The sequence below is a fragment of the Anarhichas minor genome, unplaced genomic scaffold, assembly GCF_050575085.1.
Source record: "Anarhichas minor isolate MPS153535 unplaced genomic scaffold, ASM5057508v1 ptg000012l, whole genome shotgun sequence".
In the NCBI taxonomy this organism is placed as follows: Eukaryota; Metazoa; Chordata; class Actinopteri; order Perciformes; family Anarhichadidae; genus Anarhichas; species Anarhichas minor.
In genome coordinates this window covers 2,152,614-2,174,176 of record NW_027466458.1, presented here as the reverse complement: position 1 = coordinate 2,174,176, position 21,563 = coordinate 2,152,614, and the positions used below count along the sequence as shown (strand labels likewise).

Sequence of the window (21,563 nt, the reverse complement as noted above, 5' to 3'; positions counted from 1 at the left end):
TCTGCTGCCGGTGCCAGGTTACAGCGCCAGGAGCATGGAGGTGCCGCTCCACCAGATGCACACTTTTCTCAGTCTGAAGGGGAGGGGTGGTTTTGCCAAAGTGAAATAGAGTGAGAGAGATGTACAGTATGTGACGCATCATGTGAGGACGCCATTCGGGGAAATCCTGTAAATTACAACCAACAATTATTCCGAATTGGATTAATATGTCAATTATGTTCCTGAGTAATCGATTAGTACATCAGAAACAGGTCTGTAACCAACAATTATTTTCAATATCGTTCAATTATAGTTATTTTTTAAATAATCAATTGGTCTATAAAATCTTTGCAAATAGTTAAATATGTCCATAAAAATGTCAGACAAATCCAAAGATACACTAGATAGTACGACATAAAACAGAAACTCATAAGTTACTATATGGTTTTACAGAGATTCATTTTCTGTTCGATTAATTGTTTTAGCTCTCATCAGAAAATAGTGAAAATGCCCATTCCAACTTTGATATGTTCAAATTGCTTGTTTTGTGTAAAACAACTGTCAAACTCCACCAAAGTATTCAGCTAATTATCATAAAACGGTAACGAAAACCGACAATTTGTCAATTGAAAAGCTGAAACAAGGAAATATTTTCTTTTTCTTTTAACTAAAATTGTTGCAAACTAATTGATCAATCAACTACTTGCTTCAGCCCTAAAACAAAACAAAAAAGAAAAGAAAAAAATCACACGATTATATTCCTCCATTTGTCGTCCTGAAAGAACCGACACCTAAAAAGACACGTTGTGTGCCAACAGAATGACAGAACAGCTGTACTTTTGGAGAAAGTGTCACCACTGAAACCTGGCAGCATTCCAACACGGCAGATGGCCAAAAAACATATCGCAATGTGGGAATCTGCATGTCGCTGCCCAATGAAAAGGTGCCGCTTCTCATCTCCAAATAATCAACTTATATGAGCATCACCGAGAGCCGTTACACCTGTAATAGTCCAAAATCAGACTTGTACCACAGAACAATTACTGTAATAATGGAAGAAACAGCTGAACTGCAGCTACTGCTAAAGGCTGCAAATGAACACGCAGTGCAAGGCGCAGATATCTCCATCAGCTGTGACAGTCGAGTCACATTCCTTTGTTGTGTGCTGTCCGACGGGCCTTCCCCTACGGAAAGTTAGTTAGATACAGCTGCAAAGACCGCTCCGCTGACCACAGCTAAAAAAAAAAAAAAAAAAAAAAAAAAGGAAAGACAACAAGTGGGCCGAGACAGACGAGGGATTAGGGAGGGGCGGAAAAAAAGGGTTGCCTTTTTTTTCTGAATGGATGGCAGGAGAGCTGAGGACCCTTGGTCTTGTCATGTATTCGTAGATTGTGTGTGTGTGTGTGTGTGTGTGAGAGAGAGAGAGAGATAAAGGGAGAGGCAGGCAGACAGGAAAGTGACAGATTCCTGGGTGAAGTATGGCGTGCACGGTGCGAGCGCGTGTGTACTGTAGAGACCGGCGTGGGAGGTGTAAGCTAGCGAGCATCAACTCCTCTTATCGCTCCACAGAGCAATGTGGAGAATGAGGATTCTGGGTTCAGCCCTGCTGATCAAAGACACACAGAGGCTGATACACACACCCCCCCCCCCATCCCTTTCCAGCTCTTTCGTACGCACACACATAAAATGACAAGCTCAGCAGATAGCTATTATGCTATGAGCAATCAGTCCACTGTGGCTAAAAGGCAGAGGGAGTTTAGCTAAATATGTGAGTTGGACATTTTTAATGACGACTACCACCTGTTTTTGCTTCTTCTGAGTCCGTTCTACTGTGTAGTGAAGAGTCAGTTGGCCCTATCACGCATAGATGAGTCGGCACGAGGTTCCAACGTCGTGTTCTACGATGTAACACACGTCAGAAGACAAAAAGCTTTTACGCGTCTTAAAAAAAGGCGGCTGCTAACAAGTAAAAAAGCTTTTAGGGATGCACAGAATGGGATACCAGTAGGTTTTCATAGTTACTGTTCGAACTGCAATGGTAATCATCATCAAAACGGTTTGCAAGTAATTGTGTGTTGCATGACTAACTGACTCATTTGACAATTATTTCAGCCCTGCATAACTCAATACTTAACTCCAACGCATATAGCTGCATGTCATGCCCATCGAGGTTCCAAATATTCATTTTGAATAGTGTGCAGAAAGAGACACGACAGGCTCAGGTTGCCTGATGAGCTACGTTTCATACAAACGAGTTGTGAATCTGTAACTCAGACTGCAGCACTTCACACTAGACGGGTCTCGTCTGTCATTCACATGCAGGTCTCATCACAACGCCTGTGTGCAGAGAGACCCCAGCATTCTGACACTACATGCTGCCCGTGTGTGTGTGTGTGTGTGTGTGTGTGTGTGTGTATGAGAGAGATCGAGTGTGTTTTTATGCATATTAAGTCCCCGTAGAGTCACGGTGCGTCTGCATGTTATTTCGATGAAAAAGGGAACAGCAGCGGAGTGTAACTACGTCTTCCTCTCACTCCGCTCTCCCAGCCTATCCATCTGCTTCATCCTCCCTTCCGACGTCTCCCTCTCCACATCCATTCACTTGTGTTCATTCCTTCCCTGCCTCTCACCCTTTTCTCTCTCACTGTACGCACTCCCTTCCTCCTTTCTTTTTTTTCTCCTCCATTTATCTCTCCTTTCATCCGTCACAGCCGCCGCCGCCTCCTCCCTCCTTTCTCTCACCCCTCCCTCCCACCCTCCCACCCACTCCCTCTCTCGCCTCTGTTCTTGTATTTGCGTGGTGGGTCTGCGGGGTCCTTGTTATCCAGCACCTATCCAGACATCCCTTCCAGCTGGGAAGCCAGACAGCCAGACACGATGACAAAAGAGGACCGGAGGAGGGGGAGAGACCGACAGCTCGGCAGCTACTGCAGCAAGACCGACACGAAAAAAAATAAAATAAATATATATATATATATATATATATATATATATATATATATATATATATAAAAAGCTACCGGGCGGGAGACGTCCAGAGAGGCAGCACTGAGACACCCAAGCGAGTAGTTTGACAAGACAGACAGGTTGTCAGTAAGAGACAAGCAAACAGGTAGGGAGGCGGATATACAGGTAGGCAGACGAGCAGGTCGTCACAGGCCGGTGCGTGGCAGCCAGCCCAGAGCTACGAGCCCAGCATCCCAACAGGCCAGAGGGTCAGAGAGCCGCACGGCTGACGAACACCGCCTCCGTCTGGGCCTGGCCTGGTACTGCAAGCGCCGAATGATGCCCCCGCATGGAGACGGATAACCCTTTAATTACCAACGATCAAAAAGACGCCACCGCCTCCTCCTGAAACCTGAAGTAAGGCTTCGGGTGAGGACGTTAGAGGAACGGTGTAAGCGTTAAGGTCACGTTGGGGATTGGGGTTCGACTCCACATATGTTAGTGGGAAATTTAAGTTCAACACTGTTTCAACACAGAGCATAAACCAGAAAAAAGTTCTGAAATATGAATATTTGCTGGTTTTCTCGGAGCAAAATGAACATCTTTGGGTTTTGGACTGTTGGTGTCAATGTCAATTTGGGTATAGGGGAACTGAAATGGTAACTTCTCAGTATTTATAGACATATTATAGGCCATAACAAGTGGATTATAGAAGAAAATCCCTGTGAGATTAATTTAGAATAAGAATAATGACTTAGTTTCAGCCCTACTGGATAGGTTTGGTGTAAAGTGACTGACTATTAAAGCAACAAATCCAGAATAATCTTTCAATCTCAAATAAAAATACATTTCTTAATTCTTTAAGAAATACAAAGTGTAGACTTAATGGACTATGAACTGACACAGTGGCCTCCTATACTAAGACCTCTAGGAGTAAGTGCAGTCCATTTAAAAGGAAAATATTACTCCTATGTTACAAGGAAGGCCATGACGAGAACATGAACAAGTCCAAATAAGAGCAAAACGAATCTCAGGCATTTTCCTCTTCCACTTTAAATCCCCTGTGGAAATGTCTGTGTTAATGGGTCGTAAAACATTTAAGGATGGCACAATCTTCTCCATCCGACCTCATAATATTTCACACAGTCGTAAGGGTCCACAAACTGGACTGTCATTCCCCCAAAGCTTGAAATATGCCGCAGTAATTCAAGTCAGGAGGAAATACGTTCAAACATATGCATTTCCTGAACTGTGCCCTAATAGAAACTGCCGTGTCACAACAAGAATGTCACATAGAGCCGTATTACAGCGACGCTGAGGAAGTGAACTGACTAGATCCAGGCGTTCAGCGCTGGTGCAGCGCTCCAGTTTCACCATATGGTGAAGATTTCACTCCAGGCCCAACGCCCTCCGATTCTAATCACTCTGACTCAGCAAAAAAAATCCGTTGCCCTTCCTCTGCTCGACAGATGTGGCAACGGCTTCTTTCGCATCAATCCACCCAGAAACAGTAAATACGCTAAGACTTAATTACAGTGCACCTAGATCTGAATTACAAATACCAATAAACTGGATCAACCTTAAACGGCTGCAGATGACACGGTGAGTAAGATAACCTACTTGGAAGAAAAGTCAGAAGCGTTGCAGCACTTTATTTGGGGGGGGGGGGGGGGGGGGGGGGGAGGGTTGTTTCATCACAAAGTTAAGAAACAGCGTGCTTGTGTCACCAGGCAGCTGGAACCTTCACAGGCATGGCTGCCAACCATTTCCACAGGCGATGTGCATTTCTTTTTGGATGATCTGTCCCCCAGATCCCTAGAACCTGGCCGTCTTCCTACTGGGTCAAAGTCACAATGACAGGAAACCGCGAACCCTCTTCTTCTTCTGGTGCGATACAATTGGCTTTATGGAAATCAACGTGTTCACATCCTCACACAGCTGACAAACAAGCCATGAAATACTATCCACCATTTCCAGAAAGCTTTCAAGTGCCAGGGAGTCATTAAATTTAACGCCGCCAAATTAAATAGGCGCTGGCACGGATCGAGCCCGTCTGAGGCGAATTTTCCAAAAGGCCCTCGTAGTTTCCATCTTTTACCAATTTCCACTAGTGGACTGCAGATAATTGTTCCAGTTTACCAGAATCCCAGAGCCCCCAAAACAGCCAATTTATTGATGTTCTCGTACTGGTTAGCTCTGGCCTTGGTTAGCTAACCACAGGCGTCTTCCTACTTGCCAACGTACTGTTACAAGATCAATCGCGAGAAAGCACGGGATTAAAAAAAGAAAGAAAAAAAAAAACGTGACTGGAGGTGAGTCACAGAGGAGAAACGGAGCTAAACGCCCGACTGAACTCGTCTGAACTGGATGTGCAGTCAAGCTCTGCAGGGGGTCATTAAAAGGAGGCGGGACAGGATCCAACGGACACAACACATTACTGGTTGTTTGTTTTTGGAAGAATGTGAGGGAACAGAGGATTTGGTGACCTAATTGCATCCGGCATCTATAAAGGCCGTTGGATTAGGAGGACATAATAGTATTAAATACCATGAGTAGAGTATTTGGTTACATTTTGGTTCCGTTTCTTCGTACGTACCCATACACAAGTTTGGGATTCCCCAAGCTCAAACCTGATAACGTGTTTGAATTGCAGTCACAGAATATCTGTCAATATTCAACAATGTCTATTATTGATTCTCTATGTGGGTTTATTTTTGTCAGCAAATCCCAGGAAAAGACCAAAACCAGCAATGTGTTCGTATGTCTCGCAATACCTTCTGGTCCCCCCCCCCCCCCGACTGTGGCACTCTGCCCAAATGACCATTGCTTCCAAATGAATATATATTATTTAAATATATCATAAAACAGGGCTTAAAGATTCATTTCTTCAATTTGAATTACCACCTCAGTCAAGTTGCAGTTTCATGTCATAAATGTCATCACTTCGTCATTTTACCCCATTAGACATGTGAAATTGTCATAATTAGCGTATCAATTCTTACGCTGTGGACAAAAATGTGTTTTTGTGAGGTCACGGTGACCACCAAATTCTAATCAGTTCCACTTTGAGTCAACGTGGACGTTTGTTCCAAATTTGTAGAAATTTCCTCCAGGCATTTCTGAGACATCGCGCTCACACAAATGGACCGGACGGACGGACGGACGGACAAAAAACGAAAAACACAATACCTCCGGCCACGGCTGTCGCTGGAGGCATGAAAAGAATCAGAACACAGCTGGGCACTGTAGTTTTTAGCAAAGGCTACTCAAACAGGAGATTTGTTGGGGACTATTTTAAGCGGCGGATACACATTCATCTGGTTCTCTGGTGACTGATAATGGTGGCAGGACGGCGCTTTAGTCAAGACTGCACGGGCGTGTGGCTCGCTGATGTGTTTCTAATACTATTTGGACGTCAGACAATACTACACTGTTGGTTCTGTTCCACGAGAGTTGACCTGCAGTCACCACGTGTACAACGAGGCCGGGCGTTCGGCTGCAGCCTCCACACGGAAGCGCAGGAAGGATTAGCGGTTTAGGACTGCGGGTTTAGAAAAACCGCTGACAAACGTTCATCCGCTGCGCCGCAGCGCGTTTGCCTCGGTCAGCTGATAATCCTCCTTCTCTCATCGTCCTGGGTGTCTTCCTGAGCCAGGCTAACAAACCATTATGTTGGCAGATCAATGAAGACGCTGAATGCTAGATGACTGGCCACGCTGGAACCGGAGGAAATAACTGGTGCTGCTGGTGGTGAGTCACATCTGACAAATGTGGCACTAAAATAAAATTAAAAAAAAGGGCCTGGTGCTGATTTCCCAAAGTCATCTCAGCAGTCTATCTGGCAATCAATACAATAATACACTGTGGGTGGTCAGTGTATTACCAATACTCCAATAATAATGATGTACTGATGTACAAGCAGAGAGCTGAACTTGACCCACACAGTAACAGCAGTGTGGACGTGGGAGGGAAAGCAGGATGTGGAGAAATGGGTCCATTGAGACGTATCGGGGCATTAATCACTCATCAGGATTACAACACGCTAGCTCTTAACAATGCAAATCTGATACCCCCCCCCCCCCACACACACACCACATCATAATGCAAGAGCAGCACTGCTACTGCAGCAATTTGAGGGGAAATCCACCCTAAAGACAAATTACTTTTTATTTGCTTTTGTTTGTTTTAATGATGCCAGTTGAGTCTCTCACAAAAAAGCTAAATGTGAGCTGCTGCAATGACAATGAATAACAGATGGGTTTTGTGAACAGAATCCTCGTATTGAGGGGATTTTTAAATTAGAAAACAAGCATTTTATTTTCTTTGTGATTGAAAAGCATTTAGGTCACATGCTTGTGGAGACAGCATCGGTGTAACACTTGCCGTCAAAGAGGCTTTGGGTTTGAGAGAGAGTTCTTCGTGCTCACTAATGTTTATTAAACCGTGTTGAGGTCAAACAAATAGCACATGTGAATTCTGCTTCGGAGCGAATCTTTTTCTCTTTAGGCCGAGCCCCATGAATGATCATCGGCGGGGTAAATTAAAGGAGACGGTCAGCGTCCTGGAAACTAATGCTTCACAACAGACGAAGACATTCACAGTCCGACAGTCCTTCCTCCATCCATTTAGTAAACGACCCATCCTGCTCTGGGGGTGGATGGGCTAACGAGGTTTAAGTGCTCAGTGACCATTCAATCCCCATCGGAAGTGTCGGCGAACACCAGAAAAGTACGACATCATCACCACCACCACTCCTCCTCCTCATTGGCCCCTCACATCAAAAGCTGCTTCATCTCTTTGATAGTGAACGATCTGATGCTGTATACTTTTGAAGGGAAAAAAAATAAATTAAAATAAACCCCAGCGCTCTGCTTTTTTAGAATCCAACTACAAAGTCTCATCAGAGCTCACGACTGGAGATTATGACCTCAATCTATTATTGACATGGCGTCTGTGGACATGAATGATTTAGCACCATTAGATAACATTAATCAGTCTAGCAACAGTTTCTCTGCATCGCCATCTTCAGCTGCATTCTGAACGAAACACCGGGGGGGGGGGGGGAGAAACGGGGTTTGAACAGCCGTGCAAGTGGGTGCTTGTGTCTCCCAAGTCCTTGGGAATGAACCCGATGAAGGTGTGTGGAATAACTGAGAGGAAGCTTCATCTCACAGCGGCTCTCCCATCTAGTGGCCAAGAGCCGTCATCGCTTCTAAAATGTGTCACCAAATGAAAAGCAGTGGGATGTAAACTATAAACATGCACGCTTTGACCACAAAAAAAAAAAAAAAAAAGTAGAAGGGAAATTTGATTTATTGCGGTTGTGAGAAATGAAAGTCTGGAAGGTCAGATATCAATAATCAGTCCGCTTGGCTGTCCCCAAATTAAAATTGTTGCTTCGTGTACTTGTTGTGAACGTGCAAATTCGATAAACAATAGAAATTGATAACCAACTATGGAAACAGTGCTCCTACTTCAGGCATTTTAAAACGCAGGAAAAACATGTACATAAAAAAACTATTACTTCAGTTCTTGGAATTCTAGCGAAAATGATGAAGACGTGTAAAGAACAGTAAATGCAGGACCCTCTTCAGTAACAACACTGAAGCGGTACAACAGCAAAGTATGGCAGTTTATCTAAAAGCATTCCTTGAGATCACAACAGCCTAACAAATGAATACGTTGCAGTATGAAATCTGAATATAAAACATAAAATAAAAGCTACATTTAAAAAAAAATAACCTGAACGCAACCTAAGTGCCACCCTGCAAAACCTACGACAGCATTAATATTTGATTTTGAAGCTTTGCATAGATACTAATCTAAAGAGAACATTTAATATTCGTCCACTAATGTTTCAAATGAGGTAAAATAAGATAGATCCTGACCAAACTAATATTCTAAGCAGGATCCCCAAATCTGCACAATGCCGACGCGGGCGAACTAGATTCGCAGCGGAACTCCTCGGCTTCTTTTTTTTTTGGGGCACGCGAACACAGATTTCTACCAAACCTATCACACGGCAATACGTCTGGCTTACTCGTCGGCGTCCGCGAACTGGTCTCGCTCGGTGGGGGTGCCGTAGCAGTGCCACTGGACGGGGTGCTGGTGGTGCGCGGCCGGGCTGTAAGTGGCCGTCACCGGCAGGTCGACGGTGTCCGTTTGCTGAAGCGTCGAATCCCGGAAAGCAAAGTGGATCACATCTTGTGGACCTGGAGGAGGGAACAGAAAACCAGTCAATCATCTGTAGGAAGAGCGAGACAAACGGAAAGGTGAAATTGGTTATATCAATGTCTTAGTTTCCCTTTAGTTCCTGAATTATGTTTTTGTCTCATAGTCATTATTGAAGGAAAGAAGAAAGACTTCAACTGTGTGTATATAATAACTAGTATATGTATTACAGGCATTTTGTGACATCAGCATATGGTGTACATACAGTGCTGTGGAGGCAGAAATTGTAATATTTAGATGTTTTTTCTTTACCGTAGGGTTCGACGCCGTAACAGTTCTTTTCCCAGTCAATCAGAGTGACCTCCGCGATCTCCTTTTCCCAGTCCTCCTCCTCTCGCGGTGGCATCAGTGGGAGTGGAGGCTTCTCTAGACAGAAGACTGCCGTGTTTCTAGAAAAGTCACCGAGGGAAATTAGATATCGGTCGTAGGTATGTCTGCCTTCTCTCAAATAAAGTGCAACTATATGGCGCTTAAAGCGGCAAAACAATACATTTGAAAGGCTCAACTCAAGATAATCCACAGACCTTGTTGTGAGCCGTCTCATTATATTGGAGAGAAAGCAGACATCTCTACGGACGACATCTCCAAAACTAAGCAACTCACACACCGAAAAACAATCTAGATCGATAAAAAGGTAAAAGGAAAAATGTGTATTTCTGATTTTGGGGTGAACTGTCACTTTAAGTGAGTAGAAATCAACCCCAAAAAAACGGTGAGGTTGCATTTTTCGCATCCCTGTTTGCGGTCACATTTTTACGTCACCCGTCTGACGGAACAGATACATCCATTGTAACCGATCCAATTGTCTACACCAGCCTTCCTTCATCTAACAACTAACAGCCGTCGTTCAAGTCATATGGGGGAGATTCGACTGACAGGCGTGAGCCTCCATGCCTGAACGATTTATTCAAAAAAGGTAGGTGGCGTACCTCTTCCTAGGTTTGAATCTCTCCCTTCTCCTCTGGTTCTTGGCCGTTGCCGACAGGATGATTTGTGGTGCGATTCGTTCAGAACTACAGGGCGAGGCGGCAGCGTCCCCCTTCACCGAGATTTCACCGGGACTGGCCGCACTGCGGACCCCGCCAGCTGCTGAGGCCTCAGTGACGGCTGAAGCGGTGCCTTGCTCTTTCCCGAGTGTCCTTGGGGGCGCTGCCTTTTTGCTCTTGCCCTTGTACCAATGATTAACGTCAGCATTAACCACGCACGGTGGTTCGGCACCATTCACCGTGCTCTCAGTGGCAGCGGCCGGCCACCCATTGTGAGCACCGGCTCCATTAACCACACCCGTGCCCGGGACCTGACTGTTGACTCTGCAGGTGCTGTGACGCGTTCCTCCTCTTCTACCGTCATAGTTCATACCGTTTTGAGGCATCACGACACCTGTGATGCATACACGAAGCGTTTGATGTCAGTGCAAAGGATGAAAAAAATACAACTTGACAATAATCAAAAATCCACCCCCAAATTAATTAATATTGAAAATGAATATATAATCAACTATTTAAGATATTCGTGGAAATATTACATTTGGTAACTATTGGATGCATTGGCATGGAATTTGGTACATTCAGGGTCCCCAGAGGATGAATCCTAATGACTTTGGTGATCCCTTGACCCCGAAAAATGACAAAATAATAAAACCAGTAAATAGAACTTTAACTTACACCCTGCTACATTTCAAAATATGTTGCAAAAAGCACTAATGTGCAATTTGAATTTCTTTGCAAATGCTGACAGAAATTACTCAGATTTGCACAATTAAGCCAAATATGTTTTGGATGGTCTTGAAAAGCTACAGAGAAGAGAAGTGGGAGGATTAATGTTGGACGTCACGGGGTTATGGAAGCAAAAGTCATGTTCTGCTTCAATGTTTGATGGCTTGGATTTCTTTTTAAATTTGGGCCTTTTTCTTCTTTTTCTTTTACAGCTTTTGCAAATTAGCGACCTTTTTATAAAATCAAGTCTGATACACATATCTTTATTTGTTTTGGTGTGAATTAGGATAGTTATGTTGATAAATTGACATAATTGTGAAGCCTTGTATGACTACAGTATTAATCCCCCTAAATTAACCTGTAAAAGTTATTGATTTAATCTTAAATTGAGTTTACATTGTCTTTTGCGGCTGGATTTGCTTCAGTGATTCCTTGAAAACATCACTGTTTGATACATCAAAAAACGTGAGTAAGCCATGCTCCCTTTAAAATCAATCTAGCTCATACACAAGGTAATTTAACGCTACTACCAAGATGTTCATTTAATTTTTCACATCATCGTTTTAAATGTTTCGTCAAAGACAGCAGCTCCTTTCAGAAACATTATCACACATTATCTGAACAGCCGTGCAAGTGGGTGCTTGTGTCTCCCAAGTCCTTGGGAATGAACCCGATGAAGGTGTGTGGAATAACTGAGAGGAAGCTTCATCTCACAGCGGCTCTCCCATCTAGTGGCCAAGAGCCGTCATCGCTTCTAAAATGTGTCACCAAATGAAAAGCAGTGGGATGTAAACTATAAACATGCACGCTTTGACCACAAAAAAAAAAAAAAAAAAGTAGAAGGGAAATTTGATTTATTGCGGTTGTGAGAAATGAAAGTCTGGAAGGTCAGATATCAATAATCAGTCCGCTTGGCTGTCCCCAAATTAAAATTGTTGCTTCATGTACTTGTGAACGTGCAAATTCGATAAACAATAGAAATTGATAACCAACTATGGAAACAGTGCTCCTACTTCAGGCATTTTAAAACGCAGGAAAAACATGTACATAAAAAAACTATTACTTCAGTTCTTGGAATTCTAGCGAAAATGATGAAGACGTGTAAAGAACAGTAAATGCAGGACCCTCTTCAGTAACAACACTGAAGCGGTACAACAGCAAAGTATGGCAGTTTATCTAAAAGCATTCCTTGAGATCACAACAGCCTAACAAATGAATACGTTGCAGTATGAAATCTGAATATAAAACATAAAATAAAAGCTACATTTAAAAAAAAATAACCTGAACGCAACCTAAGTGCCACCCTGCAAAACCTACGACAGCATTAATATTTGATTTTGAAGCTTTGCATAGATACTAATCTAAAGAGAACATTTAATATTCGTGAATACCAATACCGTACTACCAAGATGTTCATTTAATTTTTCACATCATCGTTTTAAACGTTTCGTCAAAGACAGCAGCTCCTTTCAGAAACATTATCGGTTAAGTTAGCTAGCTAACGTTTGGCTCTGTAGCTTCCTGTTGACTCAAAGCTAGCTACCTGCAGCAAGCTAACTCATTAGCTAACTTAGCCTTGTGATTGACCGCTATTGTCGTGTCGGCTGTTGACAGTTACCGTCATCAGCATGGGGGGGAACACAACGATCCAGCTAACACAATACAGCTTCGGGAACCTCACAGTTAAGCTTTTAATGTGAAGCCAATCCCTTTAACGTAAGTGTAGCGTTAAAACCTAACTGTACCTCTTACCTGTGCTGTAGCCTGAGGCAAACCTCCCCGGTGGCGCACGGTGCGGGAATGGGACGAGGGAAGCGATACGCCCATAGGTGTCTCCAGAAAACAATGTAATATTTGCAGAGTTGGGTTTGTAGAGTCATTTTAAAATGTTTAAAAGAGAACCTAAAATCTGGTTCGAGTATCAAATCCCAACCCCTGTAGGCTTAAATGGCTATTCAGTTCGTTTGTTAGCAGAGGACGATGGCAGTGACTAGTTCTGTGGTTCTCTTATTCCGGGACGTTATTGGTCAAACAGCGACCCCTTGCGGCGGAAAAAAGGAGCGTCTCAAACAAAGCACTTCTCTGCTGCCCATCAGCGCTTACTAACACTCAAATTTGCGCCACATCAAAGATATACATATCTATGAAATGTATAGCATTTGTTTTCCTTTACAGCATCATCTGTAAAGCAGCAACAAGCTGAAATGTTTTTTTCTTCTATTTTCCTAATTAGACAAAGGAATAAACAGCTTTTGATATCAAATAACAATTTTAGACTGGGTTTAAACTAGGCCCCAATCACACGTGGGTGTAATATTGGGGTTCATACTTTGTTCTGCTGTTCATATATTTTTTTTTTAGATATCTATAGATACCAAGTTAAATCCATGTCTTTCAACTCCAGCCGTGTTGTCCCACTGCTTCTTCTTCGGATCTTTAAATCTCTGATGGAACCAGCTCTCAATAAACAAGTGATTGTAAATTCTGAGATCAGTGATGTATACCTGGATACGTTTTTATTTACAGCTCAGGATGCACAACACAATCAGCAGCATACACTGTCTGCATAGAACAAGGGATTTTTTGTTTTAGAAATGATACAAATGGAAACATGGAGACATGAACGTAATATAAAACAAGAAATTTCATGAGACAGCCTCACTGCCAAAGCCATTTTTATTGCCGTTTATAGTGACTACATTGCATTAGATAGCCCTAATAATTCAAAATTTAAGAGCTACAAAAATGGGTTTGTGACAAATTGTACAGCTTAAATTACTGCTTTTTTTTTTTTTTAATCTAGATATGGAACGAGCAGCTATAGAGTAAAAAGATTTGTGAAGCAAAACAAGACGCAAATCAACAGGTATTGGTAAATAAGTTAATATTGCTCATAATGCTCACCATTTGTTTAAGTTAGGAAGACAGTTTACAACCATATAAAAGCCATTTTAAAGCAGATTGAAAAGCAATTAACTTACCAGGGACTAACAAAGAACTGAGACCTGAAACATGACATTCCCGACCGCATTATAAAATCATCACATTGACAAAATATTCCCAAGACGCTAACCTGGCCTGCGCGCCTTACAAAGCGTTGCGCCATACCGCTTCTCTAATAGGAAACCGAAAAGCGACACGCCGGCTTCCTTCTTGATAAAACTGTAGAAAATAGTTTATATAGTATCAATCTGAAAAAAGAGTGGTGAGTGGCACATGAATACAAAGTATCACTATATGTAATTACAACATTTACAAGTCAAGGAAATATGTTGGACGTAAACATAGAACGTACCTTGGAAAAGCTGTGAATCTATAGCGACGTCGTCTTGAAAAATGTCCTCAAAAAGGCACAGACAGAAGAGAGAGGTGAACCATGCAAAAAGGAAACTTCTTTTTTCTTTTTTTGTGCAAGGAAGCAAAACTTAAGTTTGGAATAATTACATAATACAGCAGATTGTAATTGTTTCCCTTCTCGTGAACGATGCCCTCTTCATTACAGTACCTGTGTGTTACGACGTATCCTAGAACCAGTACAGCGACTCAAAGTCACAGAAAGTGAAATATCCAGTTGTACATTCGTGATATTTACAGTACCAAGAGAGTTTCAGAGGGCTTTTAAAAAACAATCTGCAACCTTCAATGAGATTGCCAATTCCAGTTTGTTTGTTTTGTTGTACCAAAAAGTGAGTCTCCTGTGCTGCTCACGTACAATATCTGAGTTGATTTCACTGAGCATGGAGAGTTGATTCGGTCGAACCGTGTGACACCGGTCACCACACACCCTGTACATTCATATCCTTACATTTCTGTGCAACGTCATCGGGTCTACTGCTAGCAACAATGTACTTTATATTTCAAGCCGATGCATTGCTAGCAAATAGCAGCCATGGAAGTTACAGTTCAAAGACACTCCTCGGTCGCAGCTACCTGCTCCTTAAAGTGACGCTCTAAGGGCCACTTACCGGACTGATTGACTCACTGGAAGACATGTTCTCAAGAATTAACAAAGACAAATTCACCTTCGATTAACCATCACCGACTTCACTTAAAACCCTCCTTCGCTTGCCGTCTGATGCCCCACATCTTCCGCTTCCCTTGTAGTCGTAGGGGCTCTTATTGTTTTCTCCCTCTGACCACTTCTGACACTTTTCTCTATCCTTTCTTAAAAAAACGCGCCGGTCCAAATTAAATGTCAACATGCGTTCTTCAGAGAACGCCTACGTGACAGGGGAGAAGAGACGGGCAGTTTACAGATCAGGCGACGCTGGTCTGGTCTGCCTTCATGCCTCTAAAAGGGTCTGGTTTCACTGTATTTTCCTAAAACATCCCATCTGTGGACAATACAGCCGGTATTACACCAGGATACAGGTCTGTCACATTGTTCCAGTTGTCATGCCAAGGTACATGAGTCCAGTGTACTACATCGGGCGACTCTGTCGATCCTCAGTTAGCGCAGGATGTTCCAGTGGAGAAGTCACCTGTTTTGTCACGTGAGATCAGAAGTTGTTGACAGTAGCTACAGTTCACAGAATAGACAGCGGATGAAAACAGAGCAGGGTAGAAGAGTCACAGTAGCATTGACCTGCAGCCAGGGAGCGATCCCTGCTCGAGAAATAAAACTCCCTTTTAGTTCAGCGCAGGATCCCATTCGAGAGGTTCTTTTCCCGCCACCAACAGCAGGTGGCGACGCGTGTTTATTTATATGTTCCAGTTTCTCGAGCCTGGCTCTGGTTCCCTCTGCTCTCCTGTACAGGTTCCTGACCCGGGTTTCAGGTTCTGTCCAATCAACTGGAATGATCCCCCGATTCTCATTCCAGTTGAGTCACTGCTATTCGCCCTTGATCTCCAGGATGGAGGGGTTGTGGTCCAGGATGGACAGGATGATTTTATCCATGTACTGTCGCAGACGTATGTTGATTTCCTCCTGCTCCTTCAGGGCCTCCATTAACTGTAGAGAGAGACGATTGTGAAACGCATTGTCATTTCAGTTCACCAACACGTATTGCGTACACAAGAGTCTCTTAGTTTTACTCTTGTGTCTATTATGACATTTTAAAAAAATCAGTTTTCTAGCACAAAAAACAAAGAAAAGCAGCTAAATCTCACATTACAAGAGGTGGAGCCAGAGAATGTTTGGCATTTTTGGTTGAAACTAGAATTACCGGCCTACGGTTGTGTGCCTCCGCCAAACAGTCATATCACTTTATCATTGTATCCTCCAACACATTTTCTCTTACCATGTAAAGTGCCTTTGAGTACCTTTTAAAGCACTATACAAATTAAATGTATTATTATTAATATTTGTGTGACATTGTCATAATTAGCATATGAATTCAAAAGCTTGTTTTGGGAGGTCACAGTGATCTTTGACCCCCATGCTGTGATGTGTCCAAACAACACAGTTGAGCGTTAACTACTGATCGTACCACCCAGAACATTGTTCAGATTAAATCCATCCAAGTCAGTCAACAATAGTAACTCAGTCAGAAGCTGCTGAAGAATGAAGTACGCCCGTATGTGCACGTCTCCCGCCCTGATCTTCACCTGGTCTCTGGAGGCGTTCTCTATCTCAGCGGCGAGGGACTGGGCCTTGGTCTGCGTGGCGAACAGCGTCTTGGCTTCGTACAGACTGAGGCTGAGGATCTGACCATTGAGCTCATCGTTCTGCTCCCTCAGCTTCTGGTTCTCCTAAAAAGAATACAGACAGAGAATGAGATAAGCACCTGGACCACGCGAGCTTTGTCAGCGGCGATGATGCTTTTTGATAAAGAAAATAATAAAAATGGCCGCTACTCAAGCCTCACTCAACCCACGCGACAAAACACTGCACTTCAGGTGCCTCATCCAGCAGCAAACACAGCAATCTATTTCGGCAACACCTACAGGACATAACATGGGTTACGCGTGTTACAGAACAAACTGCTCCCCTGCCTTTTTTTTTTTTTTTTTGCTTTTCTGCCGTGTTATGAGAGCTCCGTGATTAAGTTGCCTTTGAGCGCCGACAAGAAGTCAGTGTGCCTTTCCCTCGTTCCTCCCCTGAGCCATTGAAAAAGGGAATTGCAGCACTGACCCCGGTTCAGCTCGGGCACGTTCACTCTACTCCGTCGTGATTAGTGGTTAATGGGGAGGTCACAGAAGCAATTTTACCATCAGACCAGGACGGAGCCGAGCCCCAGACAACACCAGGTGCTGGAGTTCAAGGGGGAGAAAGTCCTGGGACACAAATCGCTGGACACACACACACACACATACAGACATTTACAGAGGTGCACAGGCAAGGATAAGATAGTGAGCTAATCCTCATGGATGTCACAGGGCAGTGCCTCTCACATTACATCTGGACGAGACTCTGATATATTGAGAGAGGAAGAAGTATCTGCAGATTGAAGCAGAAATAAAGACAGTATTATCATTCCCCTTCTGGTCTGAGGCCACGGGGGCATGGAGTTTATTATCTTAGTCCCCGATAAGACACACACTGTACAAACCAGCACTTCTAAATGACCACTTATAGACATGCTTCAAGGTTTGGTGGTTTTAGTAACTTCCGTGTTTTTGCCTTTTTTTTTTTGTCATGAAAATGAACCGGAAAAAAGGCTTCTGTGCAACTTCCAGAAGCATTAACACCTACTTTTACTCTCTGATCTGAGAAACACTCTAGTCTCTGAAGTTTACTTTGCACCAGGTCTGTGCACTTTGCAGGAATGGAAACAGTAACATGACATTTAAGTCTGGCAGGCAGATAACTCGAGGGAAATGTCAGCGGATCTGGGATTACGGAGAGAAAAGAGCAGAGAAAATGCACTAAACACGTGTTACTCTGCAGTACAACACGTTGGGGTGCTTTTAAGGGAATGTGAGGAGCCAATGTGATTGACTGTGAGCATTAGCAGCCCCTCACCACACTGGTAATGTGTGATAATATGTATAATATATCACCCTGCTTCAATTTGATGCACTTAGCAGCCAGGAGAATAACAATAATTCATCGTGTTAAACGGAAACTATTATAACTTCAGAGTTCTGCAGGGATACATTTAACTCTCAATCACTGTGTAGGAGCATTGGACACAGTTAAAAGGCTCTAAATTGGCCACTGTGTGTGTGTGAAATAATTGTTCTTAGAAATAATGCGAGGATTAGATGAAGTTGTGTTCATCATGGCGATTACGAAGCTGCAAATGCCTGAAGGGACTGACAGAGAGTCAGAGACTAAGAGTAAGTAGCATCGAGCTCGGTCATGTTGAATGGTGAGAAATATGTTTAAAAAGCTAAAGTGAACCTGTACCTCATTAAAAATGTGTCACAATTAAAATAAATCAAGTATTCACACATGAAAGACAGCGTTCAATCTGTGAGGGTATACTTATGTAGGATGCTTCGAGACGTTGCATCTCATCTAAAGCTGTGCAGCAGCACAGTCTCTCAAATCAATGTGAAATGATTACCTCTGCATCTTAAAGCACGACGCCACATCACCGCGACTGTGCTCTAACAAAGACAGCCTTTCGTCAGTACCTGCTTGAGCCTCTTGACCTCGTGCTCGAGCTCCACCTCCCTGGTCCTGCTGTTGAAGTCCGCCAGCCCAGAGGAAGAGCTGCGACTGCGGCCGGTCCTCTCCGCCTCCAGCTTGAAGAGCTGCAAATGCTCCAGCTCGCGGCGCAGGTCCTCAATGAGCTGCGCACAGAGACAGGATGTTACACAACGTCAACGCAGTGTTCTGCAGGTGCACGAGGCGGCAGAACCGACGACCCACTCTGTGTCTGATTGCATAGAACAGTCCCTCCCACCTCCTGCATGGCTTCCTTTTCTTTCTGGAACTGCTGTCTGTTCTGTCTCAGTTTGTCCATCATTTTCTTGTAGAGGTCCATCTCGTCCCTCAGGCGCAGACTGGTGTCCTCCAGCTTGTCTGTCATCCTTTGCTTCTCCTGAGGAACGACAGTTTGTTTTTGTGCGCGTCAAAACGGACACGCAAACATACTCTCACTTATGAGACAGGCGTTCCTATTTACAGCATGCGATCATTCAAAATGTGCAAACCCACTAAGACGCACATATCTACAATGGTAAGACACGTGTATACATACTGTTAAACGACACAGGTCTTTGATATGGTATTTAAATATAGAGTTAAAGGCAGAATGAGTGAGATCTGTCAGTTGCCGTTTGAAAACAACATTCAAAGTTGGCCCCTCCTCCTCAACAACACCAGATGCCACGCAACAGCAGATTATTTGCACATGACTCCTACGACAGGTCGTAATCAAAATACGAGAAAATTGGTGAATGCGGCAAGTTTTTCTGCATCACTCGTACAAGCCACTTAAGAACAAATCTGTTCATACGAGTGCCTCTTGCATGAGGCCCCTTGTCCTTGTTATTCCAAACATTCTTCTTCCAAGTCGAGAGCCCGGTGCCTGCGTTACCCACATTACAACGCTGCTGCCGATTTTCGGGTGGAGATTTGCGCGTGTCATGCAAGGAGTGGCTCGTGTAGCCTCGAGCCACTAGCCTCACTGAGGAGCAGCTACAGAGGTCTGGTAAGCTCACTTCTTTCTAACTCCACCCCCCCCTCCGGAGCCACAAGAGGCTACATGCCTCTTTCAGTTTTTGACCACGATGTGTAAAAGGACAGAATGAAGTAACAGACTGACAGGATAAAAGTAAACATGGCTTACCTCATCCAGTTTCTCCGTCTGTGATTTGAACCGGCACAAGCTCAGACTCATGTCACTGTTCTCCTCCTCCACCTGCTTCACTCTAAAAACACAAAATCCCTTTACGTCAGTTTATATTCCGCTTTCTCTCACAAGCGTCCAGCTCTTTACACTGAACACCCTCTGCATCAGACTATACACTCTCACGGGTTCATACATTTGCGTAACAACATGCGTGTATGTGTGCTCGGCCATCGGTGAGTTCCTCACCGGTTGGTCAGCAGCTCTATCTGCGTGTTCTTGTCTCTCTCCATCTTGCTGTAGGACTCCCGGTGTCGTCTCAGGCCCTCCTCCACGCTCTGCTCTGCTCGCGTCTCCTGGTCTTTCAGCTGCTCTTCGAGCTCATGAACCCTGAGACGGTTGAACACGCAAAATTCATTCAAAACGGTATCACCACTCGAGCTGAGGGTGGCTTTTTTTGGCGAGACCCAGTTGTCTGACTCTACCTGTGTACTATTTGCGTGTTCTCCTGCTTCAGCCTGGACTTGAGCTCTCCGCTCATCAGGATCTCGCTCTCCAGTTCTGCCACCTTCTTCTCCAGAGAACTCACCTGAGAGGAACAGAGACAGTTTACTAAATCCTGAATTCCGTGGTCGTAATAATGTGATTAATAATGTGATTATATTAAGGCATTCAAGATGATTTTTGATGGTGATGAAAGTTATCCCTCAACAAAACAAAATCACATTGGCGTTAAACAACAACACTTCCCTGACTTCCTAAAAGCCATTGTGCAACTCCAGAGGTTTTAAAGGATAAATAATGATAACCCTGTCCCTTTTATTGGCAGACGTAAGAGGAATCCTGACGGGGCTCATCCTATGAATAAGCATTCTGAACTTAAGCCGCGCATCCACCGGGAGCGACTCTTTACTCTGTGATTTTAGTGCTAAGAGCTCTAAGAATGCTGAAGGTGAGATAACTTTAATGAGTTTTTAGTATCCACACAGAAACAGGAGAGCAGTCCGCTGACACAGATCAACACATGGACAGACAAAACTACACACACACACACAAATAAGGACACAAACGCAATCGTACCTTCTCGTTGATGTCGATGTCACAGGAGTCGATGCTGTCTCGGAAAAGGTCTTCCGTGCTGCCGTTACTGCTGCTCAAGTTGCTATTGTGAAGCAGCTGCCTGCTCAAACACACAGAGACACATATACACTTAAAGAACCTTCCCCGAATAGATCCAGGTGAGCACTAGATATATATATATATATGTGTGTGCGTGTGTTTGAGGAAGAGTGCGTATGCTCTAGTCTGCAGTGACCCTACTGCGAGTTTGCATCGAAGGTATAGGACTATAAGGATGGTGCCAGGAAGGGATGCTGGTGCAAACAGAATTTACACACACACACACACACACACACACACACACACACACACACACACACACACACACACACACACACACACACACACACACACACACACACACACACACACACACACACACACACACACACCTTGTTGTAGATGCCTGAAAGCGTGATATTCGTGCCATGATGCGACTACAGCTGCCCTCTCTGAGAGCAGCAAGCTTCTGCTCCATTACTGAGATTAGCAACATGGGGAGGAATCACCGCCTCATGGTTGTACGTCTCTGCCAAACTAGTGAAGCCGCGGTTTACATCCATGTCTGTCCAACATGTCATCACTTCATCCTTTTATCCTATCAGACATTTGAGTGAAAATGTCATAATTAGCATATAAATTCTTGATTTTTGTGAAGTCATAGTGACCTTTGACTGTCGGATCAACCGTGAATCCTGGTCGTCTGCCAAATTGGCAGACAATTCCCTCCAGGCGTTTCTTAGATATCGCATTTATGAGAATTGACCAGACGTACGTACGAAAACGCAAATGCCACGGCTGGCATGAAAAGGAGGAAACAGGAAGGAGCTGGAGTAGAAGAACAGATAAAGAGAGCAATAAAGTGGAAGAAGTAATCAAACCAGACACAGAG

At 43.8% G+C, this 21,563-nt stretch overlaps 1 protein-coding gene across 19 annotated transcripts in view; it reads right to left on the bottom strand.

Annotated features, from left to right (window-relative positions):
• Window positions 1-13,370: 13,370 nt before the first annotated feature.
• rab11fip4b (RAB11 family interacting protein 4 (class II) b) overlaps window positions 13,371-21,563 on the bottom strand; it is a 51,511-nt gene continuing 43,318 nt past the window's right edge. For 12 of the 19 annotated variants that reach the window (XM_076090191.1, XM_076090193.1, XM_076090202.1 and 9 more), the window contains 9 exons: window positions 20,633-20,732; window positions 20,038-20,141; window positions 19,802-19,942; window positions 19,553-19,634; window positions 18,665-18,802; window positions 18,393-18,551; window positions 17,022-17,102; window positions 16,419-16,562; window positions 13,371-15,822 (listed from right to left, as the gene is read on the bottom strand). In XM_076090191.1, the coding sequence (XP_075946306.1) occupies window positions 15,703-15,822; window positions 16,419-16,562; window positions 17,022-17,102; window positions 18,393-18,551; window positions 18,665-18,802; window positions 19,553-19,634; window positions 19,802-19,942; window positions 20,038-20,141; window positions 20,633-20,732 (1,069 nt within the window). In that variant the 3' untranslated portion in view covers window positions 13,371-15,702. Of the gene's footprint in view, window positions 15,823-16,418; window positions 16,563-16,632; window positions 17,643-18,392; window positions 18,552-18,664; window positions 18,803-19,552; window positions 19,635-19,801; window positions 19,943-20,037; window positions 20,142-20,632; window positions 20,733-21,563 lie in introns of those variants that run through there. The other 7 variants (XR_012953483.1, XM_076090192.1, XR_012953482.1 and 4 more) reach the window with 7 other exon arrangements.